This window comes from Microtus ochrogaster, chromosome 1, assembly GCF_000317375.1.
Source record: "Microtus ochrogaster isolate Prairie Vole_2 chromosome 1, MicOch1.0, whole genome shotgun sequence".
NCBI classification, from domain to species: domain Eukaryota; kingdom Metazoa; phylum Chordata; class Mammalia; order Rodentia; family Cricetidae; genus Microtus; species Microtus ochrogaster.
The window spans coordinates 8221599-8246382 of NC_022009.1; the positions used below are offsets into that span (position 1 = coordinate 8221599).

Below are 24784 nucleotides of genomic sequence, written 5' to 3' on the forward strand. Positions count from 1 at the left end.
AACATGAGCTAATCTTGTTAGGTTCTTTCCTGTGACTTGGTTTAAAAGTTTCATTTTATTGTTTTCTATTTTTAGACACAGTTCTGCCATGCAGCTCAGGCCAGCCTTTAACTGTGATCATTCTGCCTCCCTCCCCAAGTCCTGAGCTTACATGCATGTGCTGCTGTCTGCAGCATCCTTCCAGGTCATGGAAACCGTGAGTCTATAATTTATTTCTTATGACTGAAGTCTTTATGGAGTTTTATTAAGTAAATCAGACCCCTTAGAGGAAAATAAAAAATGAGGTGGGAGGTGAGTCATGGTGGCACACACCTTTAATCTCAGCACATGGGTGGCAGAGGCAAGTGGATCTCTGTGAACTCAAGGCCAGCCTGGTCTACACCATGAGTTCCAGGACAGCCAGGAACACACAGAGAAACCCTGTCTTGAGAACAAAAAGGTTTTCAAAACGGAAGAAAGGTAATGCTTCTTACGGATCTGGGAACCCTCAAACAGGCATTAACTGTGTCAGTAATGGTGAACAAAAAGTCATAGGGACAGGAGAGACAAGCAGTTCATAAGCTGTGAGTCCGTCCTTTAGAGACACCCGGCCTTACGCTCAGTAAACTCCCTTTCCCACCAGTCACACTTCAACCTCCCTTCACTGTAGGCTTCCTTGGCTACTGGGCCTACTGAACAGAAAAGCATCAAACATCGTACTGACTCTAAAACACCAAATTATGGACTCAAGGACCAGACGGTTTCCACAAAAATATATTTAATAACTTGTTATATAAAATCAAACACAAAATTTTATCAATAATTCAAACTCACTTCTAACAAGGAGTGCTTAAATTTAGGAAAACTAAAATATATACATATTCACAACAATTGTAAGAACAACTGAAGAGCTAGGAAACTCACAGAATTCTAGATTAACAGCTGGAAGGTCCATAAATTTATCTTAATCAAGTGTTTGGCACTAATTATAAACAAGTATAAGCCAAAGGCAAGAAAAATGGGGAAGAATGGCCTGTTTCTAAACCTTTATGACAAATACTTCTCTAAGATAGAAAAGACAATATAAAACTTACAAGTGACCAAGAGTTCTTACTGGATCCCTGATTGTCATTTTTGGCAACTTAGCCCAGCCTGGTGCAGGCAGCGTGCTATGTGGTCAGGAAGCCTGTGTTGTCTCACCGGAGCCTTGCTAACTGGAGTTCTGTGCTCTGGCTCAAAGGAAAGAAGCAGTATTAGTAACAGTTGCACAACCTTCCCCACACAGGCTAAGGCTTTGTGTTCAACGTATTGCTGAAAGGCTCTATTGCCCGCTGCAAAAGTGCCCCTTACATTAGGGAAGAGGGGGAGGAGATGACCACATACTTTGTATACAAGTCCATCACAATACAGGTCCCAGCACACCCATGGGAATAGCCGATCCACCTTATTCCAGAAAGTACTTCACACCACAATTAAGTTCTCACCCTCTTCCTTTTTCTGCACAAGAAGGGTGTATTCCGTCAGAAGAGTGACTGTTTGCCAGCGCCTGGTTATGATGCTGTTTTCTTCCTGCACTCCTTTTCAAGACTACCAAAGCAGCTTCTTAATAGACAGCATTTGGAAGTGTATACCATATCAGCTCTTTAAATAAGACTTTTTTGGTTCAATAAAAGAAAAATTTTGGTAACAAAATATATGTAAAACTAGAATTTTATAATTCCAAAGAGTAAGTTGCCTTTATTAACTAAAGTAGTTGTTTGCAGTCACTTATCTGAAAATATGTTAAAGCTCTTACAAAACTTGGATGTGATAAAGTTAACTTAAAAACTTCTTGCCATGCTGCTGGGCATACCACTGCTGTCTCTGCTTGCGGTTTTCCAACTCAGTGAGAAGAGCCTGTCTGTAGGCCTCGTACATCTTAACAATCTGCTCCAGTTCCTTCATGAAGAGTAACTTCAGCATTCCCTGGTATGTGTCCAGGTCAGCCAGCTGGAAGAGCTCCCACTTCAAAATGTGGTCATATCTGTCATAAAACAGTGTTCATAACATAATATATGTACATTTACAACAATAAACTGGTACTTTTTGTAGACAGTTGTATTATAAGTAAAACTAACTTTTATTTAAAAAATATGAGTTAGTAAAACTTGCCATTCAGATACTTTGTTTCTTTCGTTTTGAGCCGGGGACCTATGCTGACCTTGACCTCCTGGGCTAGGGTACCCTCCTGCCTCACCCTCCTCAGTGGCTGGGAACACAGGAGCATGCTACTGCACATGGCTCTAAATACACTCCTTTCCACTTCCCTCTCTTTTTAAAATGAATTTACATTTTTCTGTGTATGAATGCCTTGCCTGCATGCATGTAAGTGCACTGTGTGCAGGCCTGGTGCCCAAGAAAGCCAGAGAAGACATTAGATGTCCTGGAACTGGAGTTTAGACAGTTTTTAAGTTATTATATGGTTCCTGAGAACTGAACCAGGGTTCTCTGCAAAAGCAGCAAGCACTCTTAACTGCCCTCTCTCTTTGCTATGTTAAAGTTAAAGCCTTCTTTTTTTTTGTTTAAACAGAAAAAGGGGAAATGATGTGGGAGCGTCATATCTCTTGATTTCATTGGTTAATCAATAAAGAAACTGCTTGCCCTGATAGGTTAGAACATAGGTGGGTGGAGTAAACAGAACAGAATGCTAGGAGGAAGAGGAAGTGAGCTCAGACGCCATGCTCCCCTCTCCTGAGCAGACGCGATGAGGCTCCAACCCAGGGTGGACATAGGCTAGAATCTTCCCAGTAAGCGCACCTCAGTGCTACACACATTATTAGAAATGGGCTAGTCCAGGTGGGAGAGTTAGCTGAGAAGAGGCTAGATATAATGGGGCAAGCAGTGTTTAAAAGAATACAGTTTGTGTGTTGTTATTTCTGGTGTAAAGCTAGCCGTGCGGGAGCCGGGTGGGATGAAAAGTAGGCCCGCAGCTCCCACAACACCTCAGTACACATTTTTTTTAAAATTTGAGAACTTTTTTTAACTTGAGATTTATTTTTATGTGTATGGGTGTTTTTGCCCACACGATGTGTCTGTGCACCACATGCATGCTTGGTGCCCACAAAAGCCAAAAAAGGGCACTGGATCCCCTGGAACTGGAATTTCAGACAGTGGAGAGTGGCCGTGTGGGTGCTGGGAATTGAACCTGGGTCCTCTGCAAGAGCAGCCCGTGGCCTTAACAGCTGAGCCCTCTCTCCAGCTCCAAATACACTATTATTTTTAAGGAAGGGGAAAAAGCTGTTAAATATTACTTTAGGTTAAAGATTGCCCATCTGTTTTAAGAATCAATTTTAATATTAGACCTGGGCAACCATTAATATCAACTGCAAACTATAATGGTTCTGTAATTTCCAAAATCCACATCCTATTTCAGTTTTCAGAGTGAATGTCCATGCTTAGAGGAATGTAAACACAGAAAGTCATGTACCTATGTTACCAAGTCATATCTCATCACTGCAGGGCAGACAAAAGCAAGCATTAATTACAAACTCTAGGTTTATTTTCAATAATTACCTATAATCATATCTAATGGGTACATTTGCCATTTTATTCCAAAAGGACTATCTAATATAAAAATATATATGGCTTCAAAAAAAAAGATACTGAGTAGTGACTGAAGCAGCCGTCCTGGGTGCGCAGCAGGAAGCCCAGCAGAGCCTCAGGACAGCTTCGCTGGACCTCCACTTCCACGCTGGCCCTGGAAGACTGGAAACTTAACTAATTTAGACTCATTTCTTTGCAGAAACCTGGGCAACCTAACTCCTTGTGAACAGGAACTGAGTTGCACGAAGAAGCAGTTACAGCTCAAGCATTTCCCAGAACTGCTGTCATTCAGGTAGTTTAATTTACTTATAATATCCCTGAAATAAACTCGGAATTCCTAACAAAGAACTTAATCTCCAAGAGTGTTCTGCTTTGTTTCATCAGTAAGCCAAGCTCTTACCTTGCTTTTTTTTTTGGGGGGGGGGATATAAATACTACATCAGCTTACATGTTAATCTTATAAAAATGTAAAAACAACAAATATTAAACTTGTCTGCATTTAGTATTCTTATGTATCCATCACCGGAGGTCTGGACACAAAGTAATGAGGATTCAGACATCTCTGAAGAATTCTTACTTCTAATCAAAGAGTCAAACTTTGTAAGCTCTGATATCCTTTCTTAAATGTTACATAAAAGTCCAATATTATAAGAAAAGCATGATACTTCTTTACCTCCCCCCCACCCAAGACAGGGTTTCTCTGTGTAGCCCTGGCTGTCTTAGAACTCACTATGTAGACCCCACTGGCCCCAAACTCAGAGGTCCACCTGCCTCTGCCTCCCAAGAACTGGGATTACAGGTCTGCACCACCACTGCCCAGCTAAGCATGTACTTTTTTTAAAAAAAAAAAATTACTTATTTATTATGTATACAATATTCTGTCTGTGTCTATGCCTGCAGGCCAGAAGAGGGCACCAGACCCCATTACAGATGGTTGCGAGCCACCATGAGGTTGCTGGGAATTGAACTCAGGACCTTTGGTAGAGCAGGCAATGCTCTTAACCTCTGAGCCATCTCTCCAACCCCAGGCATGTACTTCTTAAGCCTGTTAAGAGACCCCAAAGACACTGGTGCTATGTGCTCACTTACTTCACTGGGGCTCGGGCATAAACCTGAAGCCAGTCAGGAATTTCTGCAGTATGGTAAGGATTTGCAGGGACCAGGAGGGACTGATTTCTTTCAGTTTGCTGCGGCTGGTATGTGATAGGAGGAGGCTGATCATACCGAGGGACGCTGAAAAGAAAGAATTGACATTTATTAAAACAGAAGCCCTTCACCTAGGCCAGAAATTATGATGACTATACAGCTTTTAAGGCTTTTTAATGTGCTTTTTGGCCAAATCAGAATCTTCCTCCCCTAACAGAACTTTCTATGAAAAGGGTCTGAGTGATTTTTTAACTATACTGTATGGACATACACTCCATCTTTTGGAAGCTGATATGCTATTAGTGATAGATAAACACCCAAGTTAAGGGGAGTGGGGTGGATAGGGATGGGCCAGAGACAGCTCCCCTGGGCCTGGTTCCCACCCAGGTGCCTTCTCTCCCTTGCTTATTCCTCAGCCCTTCTGACGCCTGGCCCTTTGGCCCAGAGATCCTCCTGTCCCCGCCCCCACCCGGTCGCTCTCTGCATTCCCAACTCTAGCACTTCTCCTTTGGTTGGCAGTCAGACTTGACCTATACACGAATGGGATGTGTTGAGAACTAGGCTGCTCCCAAGGAGGTGGGGTAGGCTGAGGGTTGGGTGCCAATCCCAGGGTTACCTGAGCCAAGAGACCAAGCAAGGTGCCAATGTATGGGGATGCCTCCCAACCCATCCTCATACTATATGCTTTGAGCTAAGATATGAAGGAAGGACACTTAATAGCTAACCAGGCAGACTAGTTCAAAGAGGAAGAACACATGAATACTTCCAGTGTAGCTCACATAGAACACTACAAGACACTCATAGACGCAGGCCTCCCGCAGAAGATGGCAGAAAGGCTTGATGAAATGTTTCAGCCAGGGCTGGCAGCATAGGTTGATCTGGACAAAAGAGCAACCTATGCTCCTGCTTAATGAAGAAGGCGCTGTCTAGACTACAGTAGTCCAAGGATGCACTATCTCATGTTCAGGGGACAACGATTTTCTGTGGCATAAGCCCAAAGCAAAAGTCTTCTCTCACCATTTTATACAAAGGTGCATTTTTATGTGGAGTTATGAAGACCTAAAGCAAAGAGAGAAACAGGACAAGGTGCAAGAGTCCACAAAGGGGTCTGATGAAGCCTTGCTTGAGAAGATGGTTATACTCTGGATGTAACCACAGGACAGAGGAAGTATGGTGGTCCCCCACCGGACAGTGTGTACTCAGGTGTGCAACATGGAATTGAAACAGAGGTCTTCATAGGTAAAATCCAGGAGACTTGTGTGTGGATGAGTTGGTATCCCTTTGTAAGAAGGCTGGTCCCATCTGGGATCTATAGATCTATCTGGTTCTGTCTCATGATGGACCCACTCTGGTCAGGACAGAGGATATGCATCTCTCACCTTCTGGGGAAGGAAGCTGCCCCAGCAGCAGTTAAAACTGTGTGAGAGCTATGAAATTTGTCCTGGCAAACACCTGGGAGTGTGCATTTCTGTGGCAAACAACAGACTTTCCAAAGAGAGTAAGACTAAAGAAAACATTCTGGAAGAGTTTAGTAAAGTCACAGGTTTTACAGAGAGTTTGGTAGACATTATTCTCTATCATCAACCTGAAGATCACAAGTCAGCAGCATAAGCCAAACAATGACCCATGAGTGGAAAAGTAAAACTATGGGGAAATGGAGTTAGCAATCTGTGGTGGTTTTGAATAAGTATGGCCTCCACAGACTTACAGATTTGAGTGCTTGGTCCCACCAGGAAGTGGCACTATAGGAGGTGTGGCCTTGTTGGAGTAGGTGTGGCTTTGATGGAGGAAGTGTGTCAGTAGGAGGACAAGTCCAGTGTCTCTCTTCCTCCTGCCTGCTGATCCAGATGTAGAACTCTCAGCTAGCAACATCTCCAGCACCCTGTCTGCGTCTGACTGCCACTATGCTTCCCAACATGATGACAACGGACTAAACCTCGGGACTGTAAGATAGCCCCAATTAAGGCTGGGTAATATTCTCTTCACAGCAATAGGACATTGACTAAATCACAGCTGAATGGGCTGACCCTGTGGAAGAACCAGATTCAAACGTCATGGCTAATGTGAAGTTTTATTTGTGAAAACTTGGTTACTACGAAGACGGAAGAAATATTGGAAAAGTCATTTTTCTGAGTTTGGAAAGCTGGAGTGAAGAAGTCAAAGATTATGCATTTTCTTCATTTTGAAAACAGAAGAGCTACTCTTGAGGCTCTGATTGAAGTGAATGGAAAAGAAGCAGAAGGGAAGGATTGAAACGTCTCAGCTAAGCCACCAGAGAAGAACAGGAAAGAGTGCCAAGCTGCTAGGTCTGCAGAAGTGCTACGTATGACGATTACTCCAAATAAGATGCTGAGGCCATGGTGGGGGGAGAGGCAGATATGACTACCCTCCATATCTATCCTTTCATACGACAGTATGAAAGCTACTGCAATGATTACTGTGGTTATGATTATCACAGCTATTGTGGAGGGTACAAAGATCCCTACACTACGGCTATGATGATGGTTATGCAGTGAGAGGAAGAGGAGGAGGGAGAGGGTGAGGTGTTACCAGGAGCATAGTGTCTATGAGGTAGAACTAGCCATTCATGGGGAGTGGGTGTTGTGGAATATTATTTTAAGATGTGTTACATTTGTTTATGCTGTGAAATGCAAAGATATGCTGCATTTGTTTAACTTCGTGAAGCTGTGTTACTTTGCCTGTCTGAAACACCTGATTGGTCTAATAAAGACCTTAACAGCCAATAGCGAGGCAGGAAAAAGGATAGGTAGGGCTGGCAGGCAGAATAAATAGAAGGAGAGATCTGGGGAGAGAAGATAGAAAGCAAGAAAGGAGGAAAGGAGGACTTCAGGGGCCAGCTACATAGCCAGCCGTGGAGTAAGAAGTAAAAGAAATACAGAAATAGAGAAAGACAAAAGCCCAGAGGCAAAAGGTAGATGGGATAATTTACATTAAGAAAGTTGGCTACAAAGAAGTCAACCTAAGGCTGGGCAGTTCTAAGTAATACGTCTCTGTGATTATCTGGAAGCTGGATGGTGGGCCCCCAAGGAGTAAAAGACTAAAAAACAACAAGGGGCATATTTATGACCACCAAGAGACTCAAGAAGTGGCAAAGGGGGTCGTGTGGAACAGCAGAGAGGCCATGGTCCTTGTGGGACTCAGAAACTAAGGGGGCAATGTAGGAGGCAAGAAAAAAGGAGATGGATACAACCAGCCTGACTCTAGGTGTCCTAACCTATAGATCAGCAGCTCAGCAAGGTGGCAACTATTATGTTAACTATGGTTACAATAATGACGACCGAGAATTTTATCAGGATATTTAGAGGCAACAGTGGAAATGGACAAGTGAGAGCTCCAAAGGATACTGGCAGGATTGGCTCTAGATCTATATTCTTCAAAACAAAATTGGCTTAACTGTTCCATCTTGAAGTTTGCTGCCATTTGTACTCAGGTGAAGAAATCATTATTGTGTACATACTCCAGGCTTTTTATTTTTCTTCTTTCCATAAATGTTCTTGGACATTATTGGGCCCGCAGAGTTCCCTTACTGTGGGGTTATTATGCTTTTTTTTTTAATTTTAATTTATTTATTTATTGAGGATTTCTGCCTCCTCCCCGCCACCGCCTCCCATTTCCCTCCCCCTCCCCCGGGTTATTATGCTTTTATTGTTCAGGCTTCATTTTAGCTTTGAAACAATCTGTTAAATCAGAACCTTTGGTTTGGACTGTTTTACTTTTCTGGATTCAGGACAGATTTCATAGGTGTATGAAGTATGCTGTAAATAAAGGTACAAGCTAGTGCTCTGCCTTAGTAGTCTTCAGAAAGGAAACTGAACAGACTTAAGGCTTTCTGTATTGGAAATAAGCTATGTGTACAATTAGCATTGTTACAATTTCAGACATTTTTGAAGTCTGCTCTACAAAATTTATTTGGCTTATATATCAAAGCCATGATAGTTTGTTCTTTGATGTGATTGTATTTCCAATTTCTTGTTCATGTGAAATTTTAATAAAACTCAAAAATCTACAAAAACAAACAACAACATAAACCAAGTTAAACCTTTCTTATTTTAAGACATTTCTTCTGGCTGGTATTCATTCTTTTTAAGAACAGCTTCAAAGGTGAAAAAAAGCTAGTCTTAGTTTTAACCTTTATACAAGGCTTACAGGCAGAGATTTTTGCAAAGAACTCGTGATTTGCCAACATATACATTGGGAAGGTCTATAGCTTTTCTCAAAACAAAAGAGGATTGTTTTCTCCTTCCTACTAACCGAAAAGGTGAGGTCAGGGTATATAGTGCAGCAGGACTGGGCATTGTGCCAGGTTAGGAAAGCAACTGGGAGTTGCCTAGAGCCTACTTTAAATCATAGAGAATTAAAAAGGATCATGTTTCAATTAGCACTAACATCCTGTGTAAGCTGAGTGGGGAGGAATAGTTGTTAAGGACTGAACTGTTAAGGGGCAAAGTATTCTGGGACAATTTCAGGCAAGAAGACAAAACAAATGAATCTGCCTCTAAACATAAAAGACATGAATATAAAAAAGGTCACTGCTTGCTTAACTGGCATTAAAATAAGGTCTAGATTATACTATGGTTAACGGTCTGTTTATTTTAAGATTATTTATATTTATATCTCTGTGTGTATGTACACACACATACACACACACATGGAGTGCCTGTGGAGATCTGAAGTGGGTGTCAGATACCCTGGAGCTAGAGATACAGGCCACCATACAGAACCCTGACAGAGGCTCTGGGAACCAAACTCAGGACCTCTGAAAAAGCAGCAAGTGCTCATGATGACTGAGTCATTGCTCCAACTCTGTCATTTTAAAGATAACATGAAAATTGCACCGATTATATCTTCAACATTTTTAATAAGTGGATCCAAAGGGAAATGGTAATTGATACCATATGCTTTGAAATCAAACATGCCTGTGTTTTGAGACAAGATCTCAATATATAGCCCTATCTAGAACTCTCTATGTAGACCAGGCTGGCCTTAACTCCCAAGTACCAAGACTGAAGGTGTGAGTGACCATGCCCAGCCTGTGTTTTAATCACCTATAATTTGTATGAAATGTAGGAGAACTGCCTTACTGTACTTTATTTCTACCTCCTGATTTGTAAAAGTGGACAATAAATTCTTACCACAGATGACTTTTCCAAAGAGCCAATGGACTGATGTCTATGTTACAGGTTCTGTATAAAGACTGTCGTATAATCCAGCAGTTATTAATGCTACCCTGTGAACTGGGAAGGGCTGACTTTCTGAGAGGACAATCATTTGGAAAACTTTATAAACCATCAACACGTTACAATAATATCGGGCGTGAGAAACAGAGGGTGGCCTTTTAAATCTGGCTGGAAGACTGCTACTGTGGGACAGCAGACCATACCCATGGGCTCAGTTCTTCAACATTCATGAAGCCATTCAATAAAGCTGGCTACATGCTACCAAATGTAAATCACTGGAAAAAAATACTTTCAAGGTTGAGTCACTAAATATAAAATGTTTAAAGCAATACACTGATAATGTTAACCCTGTTTAGAATTAGCCTTGGTAATTCTAAAATGTATTCTCATGAATTTAATGTTTCTTAAAATTATGATCCATCATAACCAACAAATTGTATTAGTCAGATGACCCTAGGCAGTACCTATCAATGTGCTTATGGCATTTTACCCACTAGTACTCAGTTCTTGCAGTTTAAACATGATTAATGTGAAAAATTTGTTTCTTCACTATTAAGTTAATACAGTTTTATATGTACTTTGAAGTACAGTGTCTATTTTTCACTTACAGCAATCTCAACTAGATTAACCAAGTTTCAACTGCTCAATAGCCACACATGACAACTGCCTACAATACTAGATAGCACAAGGCTTAAAGTATCATTCAGAACAGCCCAAAGAATTGCTGGTTGTATGTACTAAGAAGCTAGACTGTTCCATTCCAACTTTTACTTCAGTAGGAAAACAACATGAAATTGTGTCAGAAGTTGAAATTGTGTCAGAACAGGAAGATGATGTCAAAATTTTGAAGTATATTCTGACTTACTAGGAGGTGGGTCTACCTGATGAGAATTTAAGATGAACAAACAGGTGATTATTAACTTTAATTTCTGGGTATCTACAACAAAAGGCATCTGGCATCTCTTCTAGTTGGAATATGATCACAAAGACATTTGTTTCAGGTTTCTCAGAGAAACTATTTTTAAAATCTAATTATTAAAATCATTCATTACTAAAATATACCTAGGATAAATATCAATTTTGAGAAATAACTATTTAAAGTCTCAAGCTTCAAGATGCTTATCTCTTCATAAAATGTTAGACCAAAATCTAACAAGGGATGTTCTTAAAACAGAAAGCCAGAAATGAAGCAGCTACTTTACCTGGGAGCACAGGGGTGCCTGTATTGAGCCCTTTTATTTGTGTGATCCACATAATAGGTTCCAAATTCTGATGACTCTACGCGTTCCCATCCAGGAGGAAGCCCTTCTCGCTCAAGAGGATGACTCCAGTGAGTTGTGTTTGTGTTATGATCTATGTAGTACTTTCTCCCTCTCATTGTCCAGTCCACAGACCAGCCAGGGGGAAGGGGGAAATCTTCAGATCCATGGTTAGTTAAATTCCCTAAAGATGTAGCAGCAACTCTCCCAATACCTGCAGAGAAAAGAAAATGAAGCAAGTGTTCAATTATCTGTTATTTTTTTTGTTTGTTTGTTTTTTGGATTTTCAAGACAGGGTTTCTCTGTAGCTTTTGGTTCCTGTCCTGGAACTAGCTCTTGTAGACCAGGCTGACCTCGAACTCACAGAGATCCACCTGCCTCTGCCTCCTGAGTGCTGGGATTAAAGGCGTGCACCACCACCGCCCGGCTTATCTGTTAAAATTTATGATTATCTCAGTATAAAATTTCCACAGCATTAGTCATTACTATTAAACTAGAAGGAGAAAGTAGAACTGGATTTTAAACAAATACGAGTTTTGGTTTGTTTGAATCTTCTGTCACCAGGGCACAGGAATACTTAAATATTTACACAACTAAAGGGAAGACAGGAAAAAATCTCAGTCAAGATTTAAGATCTGACATTTCATCTAAAAAATAAAAAAGGAGAGAGCAAAAATAAGCTTGCAAAACCATTCCCAGTTTATAATTTTTTTTTAAAGAATCTAGCTATGCCCTATTATTAAGTGGGATTATCAAGGGAGGTCATACAGTCAACATGCCTGACCACAACTAGAATAGGAGTTAATGAAATAACAACACTTACAATGGCTCTTAAAAATCATGTCAAGTTTCCACTTAAGTGATGTGTTTTAAAATATATGCCATATATTTTATATCTTTGGTTAAGCAAAATGTTTAACTTTAAGAAATGGCAATAAACTCATTTTTCAACTCCTCTGAAATTATACTGACAATATGCTGAAGTGTTAGAATCCCCTGCTCAGATTAGAAGAGCAGTGTTTTTTTTTTCAGTCATTTTGGTATATGTGTAAACAGCAACAACAAAAAATAATTTAGAAGAAACATTAAAATTAAGGTATGTTTGCATAGAAATGCCTCTATTCAAACTCTGAAATTCTAAAGGATGCGATATAAATTTACAAATAAATATTTGTTATTGGCAGGCATTTTAAAAACTGTATTCACTTAACACATAACATAATGGTAGGTGCAGAAGGCTAGTCACTGCAGCATAGTCTATAGAAGGCTGAAGATGAGCCAGCAATGACAGAGTAGATGATTATACTACTGGATGCACAGGTCAGAGCACAGTGCTGGGCTGCACACCACACGTGAAGATACTCTCTACTTCTACCCTGAGAGATTAAGAGTAGAGAGACAGTCAGGCATGGTGACTCTTGCCAGTAACCCCAGCACTTGAAAAACTCTGGAAGAAAGAATGCCACAGGTTTGAGGTAAGCCTAGGCTGCACAGTGAGTTCTAGGCCAGCTTGGGCTAGAGAGAGCCCTGTCTCCCACTTACTTCTCTATCCCCCCAAACAAGAAGTGAAAAAGTGCAGGCAATATGCTTCCTTTTTATAGTCATACTGAAACCAATCATGGGCCCACCATCCCAGACTCCTGGTATTCACCTGTCCTTGTGAGCAATACTTTATGGTAGAAAGGATGGTATGTAACTTCTGATACTAAGATACAAAAGACCAGGCAGCTTCTGTCCCTGTCAAGCTCACGTGCTTCCCCATGGACCACTCGGTAAAACCAGCTGCTTTATGTCATAAATTGTGCATGTAATGAGGAACTGAGGCCTCCAGCAAAAATTAAAGCCTATTGTTACCAGCTTCGGGAGTAGTCTCTAAACTATGTATCTAAGGACATGGATGTCACAGCCCTGGTGAAGCCCTACAACTTCATGAGGCCTCAAGTCAGAAGCACACAGCTGAGCTGCTGCTGATTATCCAACCCACCTAAACTCAAATGTTTGTTGTTACTGAGTTTAGAGTAAAACATATCAAAAAAAAAATCAATAAACATGAGGAAATATATATATATATGCACACATACATGTATTTATACCTATTTTCATAAAATGCTAAAATGTAACACTACAACAAAAATGAAACTGGTTATTTATAGAAGGAAGGATAATGATAGAAATGATCCTGTATCCCTGGATGGCCTGAACTATGTAAACCAGACTGGCCTCAAACTCATAGAGAACTGCCTGCCCCATCTCCAGAGTTCTGGGATAAAGGTGAACAAATGAGTAGCATCTTAATTGTCATTGTAACAAACTATTTTCAGTATGAAAAAATATCTGCAAGCATGGCAACACAATGTGAACATACAAAATATCAGTATCACACAGCAACACTCAACATGCTTAAAGATGGTGAATTTTATGTTTCACATGAATTTTATGTTTCACAATGATTTTTTTAAAGCAAAAAGTAAAAATCTAGGATCTTCATTTAAATCAACAATAGTATAATGTTAGGGAATATTATTTTCAGGTGTGTGACCTTTGTTTCCACTGCATTTGTTTAATTCTGTGAGGCTATGTTACTGTGCCTGTCTAAAACACCTGATGTACAATAAAGAGATGAACGGCCAATAGCGAGGCAGGAGCAAGGATAGGTGGGGCTAGCAGGCAGAGAGTACAAAGAGAAGGAGAACTCTGGGAGAAGAAAGAGGAGCAAGAGAATAGGGAGAGAAGGAAAGTAGGGGCCGGCCGGCCAGCCAGCCAGAGTAAGAAAGATAAAAGCCCTGAGGCAAAAGGTAGTGTGGATAATTTAAGAAAAGCTGGTTATAAACAAGCCAAGCTAAGGCCAGGCATTCATAACTAAGAGTAAGCCTTCCTGTGTGATTTGAGAGATGGGTGGCAGGCCCCTCAAAAAGCCAAAAGAGTAAAACATTATAAAACAGTATAAATTGATGAAACTGTTTCTAGAACGAATACCCAAATGTCTTTCATACATTTGTCCACTGAAAATTCTGGAAGCAATAATCCATCCAGTAGCAGCAAATCCCAATACAATGAAGCTAATCCCTAAGAAAAGGTTCCTTGAGGGCTCATTGATCAGTGGTTGATTCTAACTAAGTCTGACACAGAACAGGCACAAAAGGAGTCTGAAACATCCATTAGAAGACCAAAGGAGAACAATCTCATGGGATGAGTGTCCACAGGGAGCAGTTCAAACAGGAGAACTACCCATTATAGCAATTATCTACTAAGATCTACAAGTTCATGATGAAAAAACAACTAGTCCTAGGTCTGAGGGCAGCAATCACATGTGCTTAACATTCTGAAGTCTCGGAACTATTAAAAAGTAAAACATGGAAGTCATCTCGAAAATTGGAACAACTTAGACAATAAATAACTCAAAATCACACTGTAACCCAAATTATAAAATAAACACATATATGTAATATAGAAACTACAAAATGAGAAAAGAGAGAAAACTTACTTATGGAAAAGTTCACGTGAGGATACTTACAGAAGAACTGCACAGATTACATATCCCCACCCCAACAGGGAAAGCTCAATATACATGCCCTCTTCAAAGTGCATTAGTGTTAGCGACCCCCATCCAAAAAATGAAAAAAAGGAGATAAAAGAGTCAAGTCCAGTGGAGAAATCTGCCAAAGTAATAGCAGAAGGATACTGTGTACCTCTTTACACACTAGATTTTTTTCTTTCTTCATCTCTCTTCCCTTCTCTCCTCCGTCCTCTGCCTCTCAAAGTCAGTAAAATAAGCTCAATCTAATCGGGAGAAACATATCAGATAAAGTCATATCAAGGGGGCTCTATAAAATGTCTAACATGAATTCATCAACACCATCAGGACCACAGAAAATAAAATAACTGAGAAAGTGGCAGAGGCCACAGAAGGCTACAAAGACATGAGTGGATCTTGGAACAGAAAATGGATATTAATGAAAAACCTAGTTAAACCTTGGAACAAATCTTGGAATTAAAAGAGTTATCTATTATGTCATGAAGATGCCCCATAAAAAAAACATTTCATTACTTACCTTTGAAAGTGGCTGGGGTGCCACTTTATTACTCTGAAAAATAGTAAATAAAAGGAAAGATCTAGTGTTTACCTCATCTTTCCTACATGAATAACCATCAAAGTACTTATAAAAGAAAACTCTTTAAAACTCCAACTAATAAATTGGAAGAAATGATACAGTTTGTACAAAAAGGATCACTACTGACTTCCAAAACCAACAGGTAAGTTTGGTGGAATCCTTCCTGGTGAGTAAACCAGGCTGACATGGAGACCAAGGGTTTTGATCCGATTGCACGTACTGGCTTTGTGGGAGCCTAGGCTGTTTGGATGCTCACCTTACTAGACCTGGAAGGAGGTGGGAGGTCCTTGGACTTCCCACAGGGCAGGGAACCTTGACTGCTCTTCGGGCTGATGAGGGAGGGGGACTTGATTGGGGGAGGGGGAGGGAATTGGGAGGCGGTGGCAGGGAGGAGGCAGAAATCTTAAATAAATAAAATAAATAAATACCAAAAAACACAAAACAAAGAGAGAAACCAGTCCTAACACAGGGAGTACGATGCACACAAGACCACATCCACGAGGAACTCCAGCAGAGACTCATTACCATTCCACATGAAGGAAAAAGGTCCCAGAGTTATTTTACCAAAGACCACAGTGTAAGAGCAAATGATGAGCATTACTAACCATATCATTTTAACAACAGAATATCAATTATACTCTTCAAAGAAAACAAGCCAGCCACCAATTTTAATCAGTATGGGAAAAAAACCTCTGCTTCTGAGCTACAACTTAAAAAAAAAATCAGTCTTCCATAATTTAAATTAGTGCCAGAAAATAGTAACTGACATTTATTGGTAAATAAACAGCTTCTACTTGTATGGCTGCACTGTATAAATATGCTCCATTAAATATAAATAAACTAGGCATTCACAAACTAAGGACAGGATTTTCCAGGAAGAATCAACCCATACTCTGTCTTTACGAAGCTTCACCAGGTATGCCTTCAAAAACCTTACCAACCAGGAAGCTGCCTAAGACTTAACATATGTAAATCTTAAAAATTCTGGTTTCCAAATTCAATACCTAGAGATAGTAAAATGGATTCTGGAATGCTGAGTTCCATGAGCACCACAGTAACAGATACCAAATACTACATTCTGTGTCATATTAGGACGCTGAGAAAGGGCTTTCAGGACTGAACTAAGACAACTGCTGCTTCTCTTGCTCACAACGATAAAGCTGTATCAGCTTCCACAAGGTGATTCTAGTTAACTAAATGCTTGCACATTTACTTGAATACAAATTCAGTACTTTTAAATAAACTCTGATAATAAACTTTCAGTTTAATTTCTTATAATTTTTATTTCTTTAGTAATCTTTAAAACTTTATAAAAACAAGTTTAGAACAAACTAACCAATTCAGCTAGACTGGCCAGTCAGCAAGGTTCAGAGATCCATTGGTCTCTGAGGGTAAAAGTACTTCCTACTAAGCCCTAAGTTTGATTCCCAGGACCTACAAGGTGGAAGGAGAGAACCAATTCCTGCAAGTTTGTACACACACGTAAGTACACACATATGTATGTGTACACACACACACACTGTACTGGCTAGTTTTATGTCAACTTGACACAAGCTAGAGTCATCAGAAAGGAGGGAGTCTCAGTTGAAAAAATGCCTCTCTATAAGACTTGGCTGTCCCAAGCCTGTAGGGCATTTTCTTAGTGATTGATGGGGGAGGTCTCAGTCCAGTATGGGTGGTGCCATCCTGGGCTGGTGGTCCTGAGTTCATAAGAAAGCAGGCTGAGCCAGACATACAGCACTCTTCCATGGCCTCTGCATCAGCTCCCCTCCACGTTTCTATCCTTTGAGTTCCTGTTCTCACTTCCTTTGACAATGATATAAAATTGTAAGCCAAATAAACCTTTCCCCCTCAGGTTGCTTTGATCATGGTATTTTAACAAATCAACAGTAACCCAAACTAATCCTCCTCAGGTTGCTTTGATCATGGTATTTTAACATATTAACGGTAACCCAAACTAAGGCAGATGTAATTTTAAAAATTAGCTGCTCGGTGTTGGTACACACCTTTAATCCCCAGCACTCAGGAGCCCAGCCTGGTCTACACAAGCGAGTTCCAGAGCAGCCAGAACTACACACAGAAAATCCCTGTCTCAAAAAACAAAAACAAAAAAAAAAAAGGCATTTTTTTTTTAACATGAGAGACTCAGAATGGAAGGAAGTCTACTTCCAGTAAAAGCAGATGTTGGTTAAAACCTAAAATCAAATCTTACTTTATTATTTTTCAACAGTGTTTCTCTGTGTAGCTCTGGCTGTCCTGAAACTCACTCTGCAGACCAGGTTGTCCTCGAACTCACAGAGATCTGCCTCTCGAGTGCTGGGATGAAAGGACGGCACCACCACCACCCAGTTACTTTTAAGATAATATTCCATTCGGAAAAATGCCCAATTAACTTGTACTTTCTTTGTATGTGTATTGTATATATAGTATGCATACAATACTGTGGTTGTGTACACATGCACATAGGTTCACGTTCATGTTGTGAGGCCTAGATCAGAGGCCTTTTCTTCACCTCCTCTCTAAACTTATTTTTGGAGACAGTGTCTCTCGGTGATCTGAAGCTCATGGTTTCAGCTAGGCTGGTTGGCCAATGAGCTTCAGGGATCCATGTATCTCTGCCTCAAGCCCACTGCTGGGTTACAGGAGCAGGCCACCATTCCTGGCAAGACTCTAGCGATGGGACTCAGGTCCTCATGCTTGCTCAGCTAACAGTGTAGGGCCTGAGATATCTCCCAGACCTTGTACTTTCTGTGACTGGGAAATTGTTTTAAAATCTGCCTTCATCACAAAAACGATGTCTGTTCCTAGGAGAGACTTTAGAAATTTAATTTATAGTATTTCCTCAATGATAGTTTACAAATCAGAATTTTAAAGTGAGATTTCAACTTGGTATTTCATTTCTTCATATTTAAAAGACAGAAAGTTAGCTGGGCAGTGGTGGCATACACCTTCAATCCCAGCACTTGGGAAGCAGAGGCAGGTGGATCTCTGAGGACAGCCTAGCCTACACAGTAAGTTCCAGGCCAGGCTCCAAAGTTGCACAGAGAAACCCTATCTCAAAAACCAACCAAACAAACAAAGAAAATAACATATAGAAAGCTAAGGATAGAACAATTACAGGTAGAGTATCCCTTATCCAGATGCTTGTGACAATGGAGTTTTAGATTTTGGAATTGGTGTAGTATAATATCCTGGACATGTCTGAACATCAAATTCATGTAGTTTTTCTCTTATAAAGCAGTCTGAAGATAATTTCACATAGTATTTTCTGTGCAGCTGTCATGTTGGCAATGAACTACGAGGGCTTACTCCTGTAATCCCAGTACTAGGAAGCCAGAGGCAGGAGGATCATTCAAACTAACAGATTTGAAGCTAGTTTGGGGTACATAGTAAATTCCAGACTAGCCTGGACTATACAGTGAGACTGTGTCTTAAAATACCCACATGAATGCACATGCAAACCTGTTTTTTTAAGAAACTGCCTTGGTATAGTGTCATGTTCATGACGAAAACCTTTCTAGACTTCTGGAGCTCTTCACGGGTCAGAACTCTGGACTGCACATTCCATCCATTTCAGCTATCAGTGACACTGCATACACATACAGGAAAGTGAGTTCAAGGAACTCAACAAATCAGCTATTCCCGTGGTTCTCAACCCTTTGAGGGTGAATAACCCTTTCACAGGAATCGCCTAAGACCATCGAAAACATACATATTTCTATTACAATTCATAACAGTAGCAAAATTACAGCTATGAAGTAGCAAAGAGGTACTTTATGGTTGGGGTCACCACAACATGAGGAACTGTATTACAAAGGTCGCAGCATTGGGAAGGTGGAGAACCGCTGGTCTGCATTAACAATAAACACAGCTGTTATTTCTCCTTCAGCTGGCAAACTTTGTCATCAGTCTCCAGATCTGAAACCTCGGAGCTTGCTTTATTTCCTTTATTAGCACATCCTGTGTACCAGGGTGCTTTGCTAACCATATCTGACTCTTCTTTTTCCCTGATCACTCCAGCCCTATTAGGGGCCCTGTTCTATGAATGTGGGTGTGTCCCACTTTCCTTTTGTCCCTTCCAATGTCTGAATCAGGGCCTCATTAATTTGCTTTAAAATATTAACCACTGGGACTAGAGAGATAGCTCAGAGGTTAACGGCACTTGCTGGTCTTGCAGAAGATTTAGGTTCTGTTCCCAGGTCCCACATGGCAGCTGACGACCATGTATAACTCCACTTCTAGGGGATCTGATACTCTTTTAGATCTTGAGGGCAGTGAACCGATTGCATGCCTAGTGTCTGCAGAGGCCAGAAGAGGGTATCAAATCCCCCCAAACTAGAGTTAAAGGACTGTGAACTGCCATATGGGTACCAGCAAATGAACTCAGTCCTCTGGAAGAGCAGCCAGTACTTTTAACCACTGAGCCACCACCCCAGACATTTGACCTTGAAATGTGTATGGTTTCTTTGTTTCAAGTCTCAGCTTTCTAGTGCACCACGAATCTCCATTTCCCCCTTATATTTCTTAAAATAGGTAAGAATATAGTCTCCTAAATGTAAACCCACCCCGACTCTGTTTGCAATGGGTATTCTCAATTTTCTACCTAACATGTCTTTCTTCTACCCTGTTAATGTCAAGTCCAAGCTCAAAGGCTACTTCAAATCCTATCTGCTCCTTGGAGCATACATTCCTGCAAGTACTCCAGTTACACCATCTTTCTTCTGACTGTCTCTAATGGTTAGTTACAAAGTATAGCCACTAATTGTTCCAGGACTATTGTGTACATGCTGGTTTTGTCTCCCTAAATAAGGTATCCCAGAGGATCAAGAAAATGCTAGACACATAATTAATATTAAATGAAGGTAATTTTCCTATGGCCAAAACAGTTGTATTCCAAATTGTTGCGTCAGTTTATTAGAAGTGTGGCTGTTAAAAAGCCAATCAGCCTCACACATTTATCTTTATCCTGCCTACAATTTACTAGATGGGAAAAGTTTTCTTTTTAGCTCGCACCACTTCATCTACAGTAATGAGCACTCTAGGAATCAAGTGGGGCTGTCACATCCCTCAACTCCTGAAGGAGCAGCTACAGGTCAGAAGGGAAACAGTGCAGCCCCGCATCACACAGTCAGTATTTCCCGCCTGTTACACACGGCATGTTTTACACACAATTAGCCACTTGGTGAGCCTTCTGACCAACCTGAGAAACGAGTATTGACTACAAAATCAGGTTTGGAGAAACAGCGCTAGATCACTAAGCAAGCAATTGCCCACACTGTGTGTCCCTAGCACAGTTGATTCTGCCTCCCCTTTCCTTTCCAAGGTTTAAGACCAATTTGCCTACAGACTTACCTTCTCACTCTACCAAATCTAAATCTAATTTCAATCTGACTAGAGACATTAAGTTTTTCATGTATTTAAAAGCCCAAAGTGTTAACAGTCAAGATGGTCTTGAGATAAGCACCAAGTTTAATATGATGGCATAGTGAACAGATACAGAATTCTGCCATTCATTGTAGGTTAAAAACCACTAGCAAGCAAGCAGAAGCAAGAATGGCAAAATGGAATTTTTTTTTTGCTTTCCAAGAAAACCCATGGAAGATCACCTTTTAAATTAAAATATCAGTAAGTATAAACCAATGTGTTATTTATGATGTCGGGTTACCTGAAGTGTGCCTCCCCTGATTCAGTGGCATTCTTTGGAAGAGATCATGGTTGCAATCATAGTATCTATAGTCTTCCGGGGCACGCTCTCCAAGTGGCCGCCTTCTCTGACTATCAAAAAAGCTATCTGAATAAAAGTATCGGGAACCAGAGTCTCCATTTTCAACAGCAAGATTAACTTCTGTTAAAAACGACTGTGATGAGCCATACTCTCGCGGGACATCTGCCAGGCTCCTGACAAGGTACGAGGAAGGGGCAGACAGTCTGTTGCTTTCTCTCCTCAGTACTTCGTGGGGTGTCCTTTGAATTGGAGTTCTCAGAAAACTCTGGTTTCTTGAAACTACTCCATCTCCAGAAGCTGAGAAAGCATTAGAGCTTGAATCTGGAAGACAGATGTCAGTCCGTCTTGGGATTGTTGGACCATGCCGAATGAACGAAGGCATGAGATCTGCAATCAAAGAATAAATCACCATTTCAGTAAATAGTACTCTTCTAAAGTTATTTGTTTATATCAAAATAACAAGGTCTTCAGAAAACAAATTTAAATTTTAAGCCAATATGTGTACAATTTTCCCAAACAAATAAATTTATAATCTGCATTAATGTGCTGCGTATAAGCTCAGCTACAACTGAGCTGATGTTGTATATTGCCATACATAATATGATACAATGTCAGTAAGACTGAAAATAATCTAATAAACCAATGCAGTCACCAGCATCACAGTTTGATTTTCATCTGATTTTAGTATGGCCAAGAATCTTTCTTCATGCAAACAAAGTTTCATTACAATAAAAAATGCTCCTCCAAAACAAGGCAGATTTCTTTTAAAAGATTTTTAAATTAATAGTTTTGTCTTTCTATTCTCAGAATTACCCAGTTCTAGGTACAATTATTGAAACCAGAAAGCAAAACCATTCAGTGTGGAAACTGAAAAATAAAATCAAGTTCCAAAGATGCACATAAATGTTCAATCTACTGAAAAACAATAAGCCTGGAATATAGCTCCTTTCAGAACAGAGAACTCAAAACAAGATAATGGATTGCTGAAAACAGAATTAGCAATTGAATAGCTTAGATTTCCTTATATAGAAAGCAAATGCCTTTACAACAGAAGGAAATCTGGATATGGAGCACATATTCTGAATTCATTAAGGAGACGATACTGGAAGGTGCCAGAAGTTAACACTAGACTATCCTAATATTGGAATAATTAACAGTCGATGATAGAAACTGTATCAAGTATTCACTGAAAGATTCAAAAACTCAACATGTTGCATGATTTCAAGAAATGTTTAATAAACTTTATTTGCAGCAAAAAGCAAGCTAAAAAGAAAGACAAGCGATTACAAATAAAGTTTCAGGTTACTGGACATACCCACCCGACCAACTTTGTCGTCCAGCACTACAATCAGTAACATAACCTGGAAGGCTCCACACGTGGTCACAATGAAAAAATAATGCTGTCCACCCCTTTCTCCGTGATCTTGGGCAAATACTATGAACCTCTGTGAAGAGCTTTCCCAATTACAATATGAGGTAATGCTTAATTTAAGTCACACGGTCACTACCAGCTTCCAAGAAGGAAATGTACGTTACTAACACAAGGGGCCCAGCTCCTAGGATGAGAACCAAAGGATTAGCTCTTTTTCTTCTAACTTCAGAATCTACACAAATCTTAAAAAGAAAACCAAGACGTTCAAGTTGAAAAATTCAGAGTCAACTACTTGGAAAGGGAGAAAAGCTAGAAGAGGAGACGGAACATACCCTAGAAAGAGGAGGGAAGAAAGTTAGTAACGGCAGAAATTATTCTGAGTACTTTGCTTTTGGGGAATTTTAGGAGCAAAACCTACTCCGAATACTTCAGTGGCGAGGCGGCTCTGGACAGCCGCTACAAGTCTGTGTCCCGCCGAAGGGCAAAGGAGACCAGCCTAGAGTGTGGGCTACTGAGGGCGCGAGCGACTGTCGCCACGGTGGTCGCAGACCCCGGGCACGCCCCGACGTACCCAGCGGACAAGCGCCCGGGCCGGAGCACTTTTTTTCCTCCAACAGCAGGCACCGCCGTGCATTCCCTAGTCTTCCAGCACCACCCGGGGCTTCGCTGGGTTCCCCCGCCCGTCACGGCCCCGTGACACTCACTCCGCAGCAGGGGCGACGTCTCCTTCTTCACGTACTTGCCCTGCACCTCGGCCGGCTTGGACACCTCATTTTTGGTTTTCTTGCGGGACAGCATCCTCGCCGACGACGCCCGTCCCGCCGCCGCTCACTCGCAGGGCAGCTCCTCCCGGGAAGTCAACCGGCTCCGCGACACCGCCGAGGGCCGCCCGCCAGGGCCATGGTCCGGCCGCCGCCGCCGGGAGCCGCTACCGCTGCGGCCGCCGCCTACGTCCGGTAAACTTTCCCCGCGCCGCTGGGAATGCCGGGAAAGCCGACGCCGCGCCAGCCGCCCCTCCCCCGCCCCCGCCGGGCGCGGGCGCGGCTGCGTGCGGGGACTCGCGGCGGGCGGCTAACGGGCTGGGGCAGGCGACCACAGCGACCTCAGCACTGCTGCGCGGGCGCGGCTCCAGCCGCTCAGGAGCCGCGATCGCCCTGACCTGACCGCTCCCCGCGTCCTGGGCGCCGAGGGAAGGCGGCCTTCGAGTGTCCCGGGCTGGTGGGATCGCGGGACTTACGACTGCCAGGGCCTCCCCTAGCAACACGGGTGCCCCTTCTGGTGACAGCGTGACGACTATGTAAACTGAGTCACTGTCGTCGTCCTCCTCCCCCCCACCCCTCCACCTCTCCCTTCCCTATTTCCCCTGCCCTGGTTTTCGGATTCAAAAGACAAAACAAACGGGAAGATGGAGCGTCTACAACTCCTAAGATAAATTTGACGTCAGTGTACAGTTATCTCATCATTTTAATAGTATACTTAATAACCACGTGTTTTCTCTTGCAGTTCAGTCCTGAGGCCTTTTGAGCACCACCGTTCAGAACTGGGAGTTTTCTAATACAGCAGATTCTACTTTTATTATCTCTAACGCAGTCAGGTACACAGAATAACCTTTGGAAAATAAGATGGAACTCATTTTCCTTGACCGAAGTAAGGCCTTAATAATAAAGAGAATGTTTTCCCTGGTGCTTAAAACACAGAAAAAAAGCATTAATCAAATAACAAAAACATATGGTTTCCTTACATACGACACAAAAACTGGCCAGATTTTGTTTAGCCTCTCACAAAGACATACACTAGTCTGTCTCCGTGTTTTCACGAAATGTTTTTGTTACAGGTCCCTTCAATTCTATACCAAATACTTATTGGGTACCCATCTTGTAAGTGCTGTTTTAGGTGTCTGATGTGACAATAAAAGTCCCTGCTGTTACTGGGAAGAGAGATGACAGAATACGACTTGTAGAACACAGTGGGTTGGATCGTGAGTGCTGAGGTAAGCATAAACAAGTGAGATCTCACAGTTTTGGAAAACCTGACAGAGTAACGCAGCTCGTGAGAAGCTGATGTTGGAATTAACTTGCCATGCAGCTAGCTAGAGTGAGACTTCCAGGGAGAACAGCAAATGCAAAGTTTTGCACGTAGTCACGTTTCTGGCCGACGGTAGGAACAGTAAGAGGGCCCATGTAGCTGGGACAGAGAAGAGCAGAGGGAAGTGAAGTCCTACAGGAAGCGGCCACGCCCCTAGGCCTTTGGTGTAGAGGAGTGATGTGTTTAATATGTTAGTGCAATCATCTGGATGCCGTGTCGAGTAGACAGAATGGAAATAGAGTTTTTTTTTTTATTCTTAATTTTTTTTTTATTAAGAAAGAAAAAAAAAATTTTCCGCCTCCTCCCAGCCTCCCACTCCTCCCACT

General features: G+C 41.5%; 1 protein-coding gene and 1 pseudogene across 1 annotated transcript; one reads left to right on the plus strand and one right to left on the minus strand.

Annotated features, from left to right (window-relative positions):
• Window positions 1-745: 745 nt before the first annotated feature.
• On the minus strand, window positions 746-23324 carry Sav1 (salvador family WW domain containing protein 1). The gene is made up of 5 exons (XM_005343156.3): window positions 23078-23324; window positions 20942-21388; window positions 11108-11378; window positions 4651-4794; window positions 746-2002 (listed from the first exon to the last, which is right to left on the minus strand). Exons 1-5 carry the CDS (start codon window positions 23169-23171, stop codon window positions 1795-1797), a joined length of 1164 nt encoding a protein of 387 aa, XP_005343213.1. The 5' UTR covers window positions 23172-23324; the 3' UTR covers window positions 746-1794.
• On the plus strand, window positions 4802-6469 carry LOC101992239 (annotated as a pseudogene).
• Window positions 23325-24784: the final 1460 nt, after the last annotated feature.